At 51.8% G+C, this 13,387-nt stretch overlaps 1 protein-coding gene across 1 annotated transcript; it reads left to right on the forward strand.

Annotated features, from left to right (window-relative positions):
• Positions 1 to 3,480: 3,480 nt before the first annotated feature.
• LOC134527034 (olfactory receptor 14J1-like) lies at positions 3,481 to 4,878 on the forward strand (the record flags this gene model as incomplete). Its single annotated transcript, XM_063359380.1, has 2 exons — positions 3,481 to 3,945; positions 4,831 to 4,878. Coding segments are annotated over 2 exons (513 nt in total), but the record flags the coding sequence as incomplete, so codon positions are not given.
• Between the last annotated feature and the right edge of the window lie 8,509 nt (positions 4,879 to 13,387).

Consider the following 13,387-nt stretch of genomic DNA (forward strand, 5'->3'; position numbering starts at 1 on the left):
GGGCCAGAGAGAAACAGAGCTCAGCAGTCAGTCTGAGCAGGAGAGGGCTTTGCTGTCTGTTGTGTCTCTGCAGCCCTGAGGGCCTGTGCTGGAGGGGAAGCTGATCTCAGGAAGGAAGAGATGACGTTGACAATGTCCTTGAGTGTGGAAATCCTGTGATTGACGTCCACGGTGAAAATCATTGGCCTGATCCATGACTGTATCATCAAGGGGATGGTTAAACTCTGGAGGAGAGAAGAACCAGCAGAGTGTGAGAGTGAAGGAACACGTGTGGAGACCCTGGTGTGATGTGCTTGGTATTCATGCCCTGCCCGGCATCTACCGTAAAGAGAAGGGACAGCCCCTGCGTCACTGCAGTGGTGGGATTCAGTCAGTGGCCCACAGGCAGCGTCTCTCTCTGAGATGCCCTGGGGGATGCCTGTCCCACAGCTAGTCTGGATGGGGACGGGGCTCCTGGACAGGACCTGTGCTGTCCATGTCAGCTGCGTGCAGTTGTGCTGGAGAGCCCTGGCACCTCCCACAGCACCACAGGCCTGAATGTGTCAATTAAGTAAGATTCAGCTGCCCTGAATAAAGTTAGGCACATAAGACAATTACCACAATGAGAGAGACTTGTCTTTCCCTGTGCCACATGACTCCATTTGGTCAGCTGAATCCCTCCATGGGCTGCCCTGGACATAAGGAAGAGTTACAGGTTCACTTGTCCTATGTGTGGTCGTCTCCTCTCATCGAAGCTGGCCAAAATATTTTCTGACCAGCCTCCAAGAAGATGCCCCCAGATACTGCCCTGTCTCTATGAACTGTTGCATTAGAGCTTGCGGTGACCAGCATGCATCTTGGTCACCTCTGGCACCAAATGTGTCCCTAGGTGTCTGTGTCAGCACATCTGACTCCTGCCCTCCATCTCCATTCCTTAGCAAGGGAGCTGAGACAAGGAGCTCACATACAGGAGCCTATTTGGGGCACATCTGAAGTGAGACAAGAGGAATCCCACCTCCACTGGGTTTGTGGCGTGCTCCTCTTTTAGCCCAGAGGCCTCCAAGCCCAGGATGAGGACCCTCCATTGACTTGGCTGAATCGCTTTTCTCAGAACAGTTAAAGCAGATTCTTCCCCAGCACTGTCTGGGTGTCCTGTTAAAGAATGAAACAAAAAAGGTATTCTTGGACTTCTATCTGTCTAATTGAGAAATGCAACTGCAGGAAAGAAGTGCCTCTGCCCAGCTGAGGGAGGGAACATGAGTGGTGACTTCATCCTGTTTCCCAGCAGGTTCCCCTGGAGCCCCAGGGACAGCTGGAGGGAGCCCCGAGGGGGCAGAGAAAGGGCTGCCTTGGGCTGGTCCTCTGCTGCTGAGCTGGGCTGGGCTCCTGGCATGGAGGGAGCTGATGGCAAGCGGGCAGCGCTGCAGAAAGACAGCTCTGCCCAGGAGCAGCTCCTCTGCCAAGCGCAGCAGGGCTGAGGGCACTGCCTGCAGGCACCCGAGAGGAGCCAGGCACAGAGAGGATAAAGGCAGCTGGGAGTGGGAGGAGAGTTCTGAGCTCGTTCTCTCCTGGCTTCTCTGGCGTGGAGAAGGAGGCCGTGCTTCCGAGCAGGGATGCCCTGCTGCACCATGGCAGCGACAAGGAAGGAGGGCTGCCTTCTGCGAGGGACTGTGGCAGGGTTTTGAAGACAGGTGGGTGTGCAGGCAGGGGTGCCCAGGGCTGTCCTTGAGAGCAGGGTCCCTGCAGCCCAGGGCTCTGTGTGCCGGGGCAGGGACTCTGCTGCTTGCCAGGGTCAGCTCTCAGCCTGCCCAAGGAGTTCCCCCCCGAGCGTCTGTGGGGAGAAGCTGTGGGGAAAAGGAGAGACTCCCCTCAGGGCAGGGTCCTTTGGCTCTTTTTCGAGTGTGTGCTGTGTGGGTCAGGGCTGCCCACAGCTGCAGATCTCCCCCAGAGCACTGGCAGAGGCAGCATTTACAGAGGAAAGACAAGGCAGGGGCTGCCTGGAAGATGAAGACATTGCAGGGTCTGTGCTCTCAGCTGTCTCCTGAGGGAAAGGAGCCGTCACTGGTCCACTGAGGGATCAGCAGATCTGCCAGAAAGCTCACAAAGTGCCTTCAGCCCCTCCTCTCCCTACACACAGCACCAGCAGCACCTTTGCTTCCAGCATCAGGCTTTCTCTCCCCTCCTCCTGAGGAGCCACAAAGAGGGAGATGGCCCTGGGCAGTGCCCTGCTGCCAGGAGGGGTCTGCAGGGCAGAGCTGAGCCCCCAGCGGGTGGGATGGGCTGTGGGAGCAGGGACAGGGAGGAGACGTGGGCACAGAGCAGCAGCTCCTGGCAGGGGCAGCTCCAGGCAGCAGAGACATGGGCAAGGGCTGGGGGAAACTGCCAACACGCACTGGGGAGGGGGCGTTCAGGCATCTTTCTGTTGGTCCTTCACTGGAGATGTCCTCTGGGTGTTCTTTGGTGGGCAATGAGCTGACTCTCTCCTCAGAACATCTCATTTCTTGGACCCCAGACTCTCTGCTTTGCCTGTCCTGCTGGGCTTGCCAGCTGCCCCCAGAAAGGCAGAGCTCTCCTGTGGGATCCTAGGGAGGGCTGAGCCTTTCCCTGGGGGTCGGGCACTGTCCTCGCAGAGTCCTTTGATTGTCTCTGTGAGGGGTTGTGTCCTGCTCTCTCCATCACAGCTCTAACTCTGGTTTGGGAAAGAGAAGAATTTGTATATTTGTCCGTTCAAACTGTGCTCCGCTGTTCCCATATGAGTTCAGTTATTTGTTTGGGTTTGTTTTTTAAGAGGAATTTGTGTGTGAAGTCATCTTCAAGGCAGCACAAGCAGAAGCTCAGGGCAGATGGAGAAAAGACTGATGGACACTGCAGCTCTCCTGGCTTTGCACTAAACCACAGAGAACAGAGCCTTGTGTCCTGTCCCGTCTCAAGACTCCACATTTTCAGTCATAAACATGAGGATTTCTACCCCTCAATAGAACAATCGCCAGATGTGATAGTAGAAAATTAAAACCACATAATCTCTGAAAAGGAGACTGTCTTTGCTATAAGGCGTCTGTCCTAATTTTTTCCCATTTTTTTCCTCCTTTGGACAGAGCCCCCATGCCAAGAAACAGCAAATGTCCAACAGCAGCTCCATCACCCAGTTCCTCCTCCTGGCGTTCGCAGACACACGGGAGCTGCAGCTCTTGCACTTCGGGCTCTTCCTGGGCATCTACCTGGCTGCCCTCCTGGCCAACGGCCTCATCATCACCGCCATCGCCTGTGACCACCGCCTCCACACCACCATGTACTTCTTCCTCCTCAGCCTCTCTGTTCTGGACCTGGGCTCCATCTCCACCATTGTCCCCAAATCCATGGCTAATTCCCTGTGGGGCACCAGGGACATCTCCTACACAGGATGTGTGGCCCAGCTCTTTTTCTTTTTTGTTTTTCATGTCAGCTGAGTATTTTCTTCTCACCGTCATGGCCTATGACGGCTACGTTGCCATCTGCAAACCCCTGCACTACGGGACCCTCCTGGGCAGCAGAGCTTGTGTCCACATGGCAGCAGCTGCCTGGGGCAGTGGGTTTCTCTATGCTCTCCTGCACACGGCCAATACATTTTCCCTGCCCCTCTGCCAGGGCAATGCCCTGGACCAGTTCTTCTGTGAAATCCCCCAGATCCTCAAGCTCTCCTGCTCACACTCAGACTCCCTCAGGGAAGTTGGGCTTCTAGTTGTTAGTGCCTTGATTGCTTTTGTTTGCTTTGTTTTCATCGTGCTGTCCTATGTGCAGATCTTCAGGGCCGTGCTGAGGATCCCCTCTGAGCAGGGACGGCACAAAGCCTTTTCCACGTGCCTCCCTCACCTGGCCGTGGTCTCCCTGTTTCTCAGCACTGGCATCTTTACCTACCTGAAGCCCCCCTCCATCTCCTCCCCCATTCTAGACCTAGTGCTGGCAGTGCTGTACTCCGTGGTGCCTCCAGCCGTGAACCCCCTCATCTACAGCATGAAGAACCAGGAGCTCAAGGATGCCCTGTGGAAACTGATGACCAGATGATTTTCAGAAGAAATAAGCTGTCATCTTCTGCAAATCTCTCATCATGTAACTCATTGTAACGTTGGGTTTTGGTTTGGGTTTGGGTTTTGGTTATTTTGTTATGCTTTGTATATTTTTTTTGTTTGCTTTGTATAATGTTGTCTACAAAGAAATATTGTCATTTGTGCTGTTTCTAATTATGCATCTTTCCAAATTTTGTGAGTCCCACAGTCTCTGTAAATGAGGCCCCGCGCTCTCTGTGTATTTAAAAAAAGAAAGAAAGAACCTTCCTTCCTTTGAAGGCCTCTCTGGAGCTGCAGGGCATGCCTGTGTGCAGAGGTGGAGGGAAAGAACAGGACAGAGGAGAGGGAAGAAGAGGAGGGAGAACCAGCCTTGGTCTTCTCAGAGCTGCTCTCTTCCCATTACCACATTCTCCATTCTGATCCCTTGCGCTGTTGGAAGGCCTGATTGCTCTGGCAGCTCTCTCCTACTGCTGTGGTGTGGCAGCCCTGTGACCACAGGCAGGGGCAGGGACGGGTCAGTTCTCTGACAGAGCTGGCCTCCCTAACAGCACCTCCATCACAGCAGGGAATGTCCTCAGGGCAGTGCCTGAAGGCCTTCAGGCAAAAACACCTTTGGAAGGTCGTCTCCCAATGTTGCTGTCAAGAACATGCCCAGGAAAGTTCCCCACAAATGGCACCACCAGCGTAGAACTTAATTGTGTAAAGTGTGCAGGGGGGGACAAGCAGCAGCTCCCTCGCCCAGCCAGGGCTCCTGGGAAAGGCATGAAGGACCAGCAGAGCAGGTTCTTGTCAGGTCCTGTGTGTGCAGGACACCCCAGGGAAGCTGCCACAGGGCAATGGTCGCATACCCGGCTAGGAGCACACCTGGCTAGTAACAACCACAGCAATGAGCGTAAAGTGCATGTTGTGAGATTAACCTGAGTGAGCGCAAAACTCATCAGCTATTCCTGGTGATGCCATAAAGTCCCTTGGTACAGACAGTGTCTGGAGGTCACTTCGCTTGGAGAGTAACGTCCCCTGGGAAACCCCCTGAATGCAGCACTGGGATGGGCTTCCTTGACCCCAGGTCCCTGCGTCCATTCCTCACGCCGTGGGGCATCTCAGAGAGGTGCCGAGCAGGGAGACACAGCGCGGGGCTGAGGTGCTGCCGGCCTCTGGGAGTGGCAACAGGAGGCCATGGAGTCTGCTGCAGGGCCTCTGCCCGTGCCAGGGAAGGACTCGTGTCTCTGAACAGCCCTGCCAGCGCCCTGACAGTGCTGGGTGTGTCTCCAGGAACAGCCTGTGTGCTTCTCAGCAAGAGACCAGGACAAAATAAGGTGAAAAAAATAAAAGTAAGTAGAAGGAGGGAAAAATCATCTAATAAAAAACATTAAAAAAAAAAGAAAAATCTTAAAAGCAAAGGCCACATGCAGAAGAAAAGGCAAACCGAGGAAGATTTTTTTCTCTATTTCCCATCAGCAGACAATGTCAAGTCACCTCCTGGGAGGCAAGGATTCAGTACATGTAGCGGTTTTTATGGAAGACAAATGTGTTAATAGTGAATGTCCTCCCAATTCCTTTCTCTCAGCTTTTATGGCTGAGAATGTTGCCACATTGCATGGAATATCCCATTGGTCAATTCAGTAAAGCTGTCCCATCTATGGCCCATCCCAACCACTTGCCCACCCCGAGTGTACTGCCTTTAGAGGAGGTTGGAGGGACAGCCTTCATGCAGTGCGAGCGCTGCTCAGCGATAGCCAAAACACTGGTGCGGGATCAACACCATTCTAGGCACGAGTAGGAAGCACAGCAGGGTATGGCTGCTATGGGGAAAGTTAACTCCATCCCAGCCAGACCCGGTACAAGGGTGTTCAGGGGTCTCTTCCAACCTGAACCATTCCAGGGTTCAATGAATCTCTCCTTGGAGAGCTCTTTGAAGACAGAATAGAGAGAGGAAGAAGAAGAAACAGAGCGGCAGAAGTAGAGATGCAAAATGCACCATTCTAAATATAGAAGTTCCTCTGAGGAACATTTCTCCCCTCAAAATATTGGTAGGGAATCTGTGAGATAAAGTTGATGAAAGAAGCACCCTTTTTTCTGCTCAGGGACTGGGCCACAAGGAGGGTGATGGGTGGGTATGGACTCAGAATCACAGACTCATAGAATGATAGAATGTATTGGGTTGGAAGGGACCTTGAAAGGTCATCTAGTCCAAGCCCCCTGCAGTGAGCAGGGACATCTTCAACTAGATCAGGTTGCTCAGAGCCTCATCAAGCCTGGCCTTGGATGTCTCCAGGGATGGGGCCTCCACCCCCTCCCTGGGCAACCTGGGCCACTGTCTCACCACCCTCAGTGGAAAGAACTTCTTCCTAAACTCTAATCTAAACCTGCCCTGCTCTAGTTTAAAACCATTGCCCCTCTTCCTATTGCTACATGCCCTTGCAAATGTCGAGCCATTGACCACTACCCTCTGGATGCCATCATCCAACCAATTCCACATCCACTGAACAGTCCATCCATTCAATCCATATCTCTCCAATTTAGAGAGAAGGATGTTGTGGGGGACCGTTTCAAAGGCCCTACGAAGCCCCGATATACAACATCTGTAGCTCTTCCGCTGTCGACTGATGTGGTCACTCCATTGTAGAAGGCCACTAGATTGGTCAGGCAGGACTTGCCCTTGGTGACGCCATGCTGGCTGTCTCGAATCACCTTGCTGTCCTCCATGTGCCTTAGCATAGCCTCTAGGAGGATCTGTTCCATGATCTTGCCAGGCACAGAGGTGAGGCTGACAGGGCCGTAGTTCACAGGGTCCTCCTTTCTACCCTTTTTAAAAATGAATCTCATGGTAACAGCATCAGAAAAAAAAAATCCAATCAAAACAAAACAGAAAAAAAACAACAACACAAATTTGAACATCGTGGGAGCACAACTGGGATGGACAGACTAGTACACTGATATCACCCTCAGGGACTGAGCAGCTGCCTTCTGCTTCCTCATCATCTGGAGGCACTACAGTGTGTCACCCAAGTCAGACCCTTGGGTCACATGAACCATTTTTCAGTTCTCATAGACTATACTCATTATTTCTCCATCGACTCTGACAAGAGCCGAGTTACCCAGATATCCAGGCTGTGGACGGCATATTTCTCATGCAGTGACCGCTTGGAGTAGCTCTACTGACCTCTCTCCATATTTGCCATTCTACAGCTTTGAGAGGAGGAAATCACCCTGCAGCGCCTGGCCCTGGCCATGGCTACTCCAAGCCATAGCACTGATTCCTCACAGCCTTTCTGACTTTGGTCTTTCGGTCCTGGTGGGAGATGATATTATTGTCTTAATCCTGAATTTGTTGGGAACCCAAAAGGAGAGACTGGAGGCTGTTGGGTTACATGTAGGGCTTCAGAGAAATCAGGGAGTGCATTAACCTCACACAAGGGCAGGAGATACTTCCCGCTGGAAGGGGTTATTTGTGCTATTGGCCACACAGCCACCCAAGGCAGCTGGGGTAAGAATCACTCAACCAGGTTTTAGGCACTGGGGTGAAATGAATCTGCACAAATACAGAGATTTGCAGTGTAGTGACGTGACCCCGTCCTTTTTTCCTTCTCATGCACGCAGCTCAAATACAAGCTTTGTCTCCAGGCCCCTTCTGGATGTGAACCATCATGCAGACAACAGAAACAGTGTGAGTTCAGCCTCTCGGGGCAAACTTTGTCTAACATGGGGATAACGTGGGGCACAGGCCCAGGTTTGAACGCAGAGAGGTGGAGGTGTGGAGAAGCCTTTTCTGTTGCTGCGCCGTTGAGGTAAATCCAGATTGAATCGGTATCTTTTCTGCTTCCCTGGGTTCTGGGGGTTTCTGAGAGAGGACCAGATAAACAAGAGACTCCACAGTGTGCGGAAGTGATGGGAAGAAAGGTCTTGGGGTAAAAGCATGAGAAACAACGGGAGAGATTTGGGTTGCAGAGGTTTGAAGTAGTCCTGTCCAGGTCTGAGAGGCTGAGTTTCAGAGACAAGGGAAAATAGAGAAACTCTCAAGCATGTTTTGGAATTTGTGGTACTATCACTAACAACAGAGAGGACGTTGCTGCAAGGAAACTCTTATTCTTCATGATGATGCACTAAAGCTCTTTTATTTCCTTCCTGACAGTTACTGTTACTTGTCAAGGTAGGTGTACTTTTCAGTAGTTAGCCTCTAGCATGAAGTTCTTAGAACAGTGGTTTTGCTCTCGCTGCTATCTCTTTGTCACCATTTAAAGATGACACCTCGTAGACAGAATTGCCCTGAATTCATGCCCGCTTTGTGTATTTTCTCCCTGGTTCCAGTAAGAGGTGGAGGGTGGGAATAGGGAAGTTGGTCCAGGCCAAGGTACAGATCCCAGATTTCTGGAAAGGCACAAAGGCAGGCAAATTTTTCATGTGGTGGTGTGACCGGTACCCACTGCTCCTGACCCCTGGAGTACCCTGACACAACACCGTGACCTGCATTTCCAGTCTGCTGAGTCCGAACTGTGCAGCAGAGATCCTAGAAGCTCTGAACTGCCTTCGTCTGCCCTGCGTTTCAGCATGTAAAATGAAAGTAACCGAGTCAAAGAGTTGGTTTTGAGCTTCTTCACAGCCTAAAGCACCGCATGGGTAAGGAGACTGGCCAGGAAATGTAAATAATCAAAGGTAGGATGAGACACCTACAGAGCACAGGACAGTGCCACCCTGAATTGTCCCAGGAGCTGAAGAAACCCTCACCTGTAGCTGACTCTCTTCTCCCAAGGAACACTGCAAGGCACAGGCTCATGGAAGGGTTTTTGGGAAAGGGGTTGATGGGGAAGCCTCTGGTCCAGCCTTTCACCAATAGGTAGGGTTGTCAATCCCTGGGTCAGGTTGGGAGACATTCTGGGGAGCTGAAAACCTCCAAAGATGGAGATAACAGAGAGTCGATGGGTGTCCTGCTGCAGGGCAACGTCCGCCTAGTCCGTGTTTCCTAATGCTCAGTATAAATCTCCATGAAGTGTGCTTGCCGCTGTTGTCTCTGCCAAACATCCTGGAGGTGGATTGTCTCCGCCTTCATCTCTCCAGGAAGATGGCACCTGCTCTTAGACTGCCCTGTGCCTCCCCTTCAGCAGACTGAAGAGGCCCAGTTGTCTCAGCCTCTCCACACAGCTCATGTGCTTCAGGCCCCTAACCCCATCCTCACAGACTTCCTCTGGACTTTCTCCAGTTTCTCCATCCTCCTTTCACAATGGGATCCATATATGGCATCCACCATAACTCCCACACCCTTCTCCCCAGGACACTCCTCAGCCAGTCGGGTCACAGCCTGTCCCAGTGCACGGGCTTTGTTCTGCCCCCAGTGCACACCTTGCCCCCTTTGCCTTATGAAACTTCACTTCAGGAGGTTTCATTTGGCCAAGTCCCCAAGTGCGTCAAGGTCCCTCTGGACTGAAAGGCCAAATCATCAGCATTTAAGGTTTGATGGACAGTGCCTCAAACCAGATAAGCATATGGGGAATTGCAGGATGCTACAGGTCATGAAAGAGAATGATTTGCTTTATGGATTTGCCACCCAAGTTTGAAAATCAGCCCACCAACCATCTCAGATATACCCCAAGGTTGTAAGAAAAATGAAAAGCGTGGCCAAGGGGGAATGGATGGACAGGGAAACCGTTCATTTTGGAGGGTAGTTGGATAAAAAAAGAGAAGCAATTGTCGTTTCAAGGAATGAAAAGGTCAGGACTGTTTGGGGGCACCTCTGAAGCACCCTGGCACCTGATGTGAATTACTTCTGTGGTCAGAGACAACCTAAGAGCTTTCCCTAATTTGAAGAAATGAAGGGGAAGAAAGGACAGTCATATTTAGGCTGGAAGGGACGTTGGGAGGTGTCTCGAGCAGCCTCCTGCAGGGCCAGATGAGATTACCGAGGGCTTTCTCCAAACACATCTTGGTCACTTGCTAGAAGAGATCCAGTGCACGCTCCCTGGGAAACAGCTTCCAGCACTTGACTATCCTTATGCTGGAAAAGTTTCTCCCTGTATCTGCCCTGACCCTCTCGTTTGTCATCCCATTGCCTCTTGTCTTTGTGTCTTGTACCATGGACATGAGGCTGACTCAGTCTTCAGAATGAAAAGTCTGGGAAGATCATGGAACAGATCCTCCTAGAAGCTATGCTGCGGCATATGGAAGACATGGAGCTGATTTGAGACAGCAAGTATGGCTTCACCAGGCGCAAGTCCTGCCGGACCAACCTAGTGGCTTTCTACAACGGCGTGACTGCATGAGTGGACAAGGGGGGAGCTATCGATATCATCTCTCTGGACTTCTGCAAGGCCTTTGACACGGTCCCACACAACATCCTTCTCTCTAAGTTGGAGAGAGATGGATTTGATGGGTGGACTGTTCGGTGGATGAGGAACTGGCTGGCTGGTCGCATCCAGAGGGTAGAGTGGTCAATGGCTCGATGTCCAGATGGAGAGGGGTGGCAAGCAGTGTCACTCAGGGATCCGTACTGGGACCGGTGCTGTTCAACATCTTCATCAATGGCATAGACAGTGGGATCAAGTGCATCCTCAGCAGGTTTGCTGATGACACCAAGCTGAGTGGTGTGGTTGGCATGCCAGGGGGACAGGATGTCATCCAGAGGGACCTGGCGAGCTAGAGAGGTGGGCCTGAGCAAACTTACAAAGTTCAACAAGGCCAAGTGCAAAGTCCTGCACTTGGGTCGGGACAACCCTCGTTATCAATACAGGCTGGGGGATGATGTGATAGAGAGCAGCCCTGTGGAAAAGGACTTGGGGGTCCTGGTGGATGAAAAGCTGGACATGAGCTAACAATGTGCGCTTGCAGCCCAGAAGGCCAATCGCATCCTGGGCTGCATCGAAAGAACCATGGCCAGCAGATCCAGAGAGGGGATTCTCCCCCTCTCCTCTGCTCTCATGAGACCCCACCTGGAGTATCGTGTCCAGCTGTGTAGCCCCCAGCACAAGAGGGACATGGACTTGTTGGAGCGGGTCCAGAGAAAGGCCACGAAGATGATCCGAGGGCTGGAGCACCTCTCCTACGAAGAGAGGCTGAGAGAGTTGGCGTTGTTCAGCCTGGAGAAGAGAAGGCTCCGGGGAGACCTTATAGCGGCTTTCCAGAACCTGAAGGGGGCCTATCAGAAAGCTGGGGAGGGGCTGTTTTCAAGGGCATGTAGCGATAGGATGAGGGGCAATGGTTTAAACTAGAGCAGGGCAGGTTTAGATTAGACATTAGGAAGAAGTTCTTTCCACTGAGGGTGGTGAGACAGTGGCACAGGTTGCCCAGAGACGGGGTGGAGGCCCCATCCCTGGAGACATTCAAGGCCTAGGCTTGATGAGGCTCTAAGCAACCTGCTCTGGTTAAAGATATCCCTGCTTACTGCAAGGGGGTTGGACTGGATAACCTTTCAAGGTCCCTTCCAACCTAACAGATTCTATGATTCTATCATTCTAAGAGCTGGACATGGATGTGAAAACCATCAGCAACCAGCCCTAGCTCTTGTGATCATGACCTTGTTAGGTCACCTCCCAAAGGGAAGGAGAAAGTTTATTCTCCTGCCAGGTGCCAGACCTCACAGGATCAGACTTTGGCCTAGTCTTGCGACTTTTTAGGGGGGAGCCCGTGTGAGCAGCACAGAAGGGCAGCAGAGCCTGGTACAGCAGTTCTTCAAGTATGAGAGTGTGCAGAACCATCATCAGGGCAACAGGCAGAGCCATCAGGAGAGAAGCTTGGGGAAACAGGAAAGTCATGGGGAAGCTCCATAGAAGAAAGGAAACATGCAAGACGTGGATGCAAGGATTTAAAAAAACCAAAACCAACACAACACAACACCAAAAAAAGGGAGGAATTCAGAAATAGAGTTGGATTTAGGAAAGCCAGAGCTCACACAGAGCTAGAACACTTGCAAAGGAGTTCAAGGGTACAGGGAAGTAGTCACCGGCATAGGACAGTGTAGGGCAGCCTCTGGTGGGATCCCACTCTCCTTTCGGGGGGGGGGGGGGCTTTGGAGGGCCCTTTGTGGTGGCTGGGATTGCCCAGATCCTTGTGTATTTTACTGTGGCTAACTTATCTTCAATTGAGGTGCCTGAGAAGACAACAGGTCACTACAGCTCCAGGGCTTTCTTGCCTCTTCACCCACCCACTCACTGCCTAGAGCCTAGGAGACTCCTACCGCTGTCCTGCACTCGGCATCGCACACCCCCACACCTCCCTGCCCCCAGGAGCAGCCCTGAGCATCCCATGAGGGAAAGGATCCCCATTGCTAGGGGATGGCCATCAGCGCTTGAACATCCTGCTTGATGGAACACATCAGGGGCTTTCACAGGAACCTCCAGATTTGATTTTCAACCTGTAACCAATGCCCCTGACTTCCTGCGTCACCAGCCACAGGTTCCCTTCCCAGCGAGGTTCCCTTTCCTGGTCATTCCCTCCATGGTCTCTCTCCACTGATTAGCCTCGCTGGGGCCCAGTAGCACCCTCAGAAACTTGGAGATTTGCTGCTGACTTCTACTTCTCCAGAGGCTTGGGCTTTCAGGATCTGCAGTTCAGGAACTTGGCACCAGAGGGCTCATTAACATGCAAAACTCACCCACAAGCCAAGCCTGTAGGCATGATTTTCTTAACTCTTTAGTTGTTTTCTGGTTAATCAGAGAAATTTCAGAAGTGAAAATATTTCAGTAATAGAAAACAATAAGAAAGGTTTTTCCTTTTGCTCCAGTTTTCTTCATTTCTTTTCTTACACATTAAGTGATAGCGGCAATCTCCAAATGGTATTGAAAGCCGACATCTCCAATGGAGGCTGAAAATACAGACAAGTAAAGACCCCAAATGTCAGACACTCTATGGGCAGTCCTTGTCCCAACCCACATTTCTCTCTTCAGCCACCTGGGACTACAGCAGCCTTGTTCAAGTCCGAGTTTTCTCCACTGCAGTCTGTAGCTCCATCTTTCACTCCATCAGCACTGGTATCCACAAGTTTTATGAAAACCAGTGCCAGCCTTGGCTGTTGCAACCATGAAATAGTGGGGTCTCACCTCCCAAGGAGAAGGAGAATAGAAGAATGCAGATGACAGACCTCAGAGGAGCAGACTTTGGCCTAGTCTTCTGACTTTTTTGGGGGGGAGCCCATGTGAGCAGCACAGAAGGGCAGCAGAGGGTCTGCAGTACAGTGGTCTGCAAGGACAGCGTCTTTCAAGTGCGAGAGTGTGGTCATACCCATAGTCAGGACAACAAGCAGAGCTACCAGAAGAAGAGCTGGGGGAAACCAGACACTCATGGGGAAGCCCCATAGAAAAAAGGAAGCATGAAGAGGTGGATGCCAGGATGAAAACAAAGGAGGAATTGAGGAATATGGTTGGTTTTGGAAAACCAAA

This window comes from Chroicocephalus ridibundus, chromosome 25, assembly GCF_963924245.1.
Source record: "Chroicocephalus ridibundus chromosome 25, bChrRid1.1, whole genome shotgun sequence".
In the NCBI taxonomy this organism is placed as follows: Eukaryota; Metazoa; Chordata; class Aves; order Charadriiformes; family Laridae; genus Chroicocephalus; species Chroicocephalus ridibundus.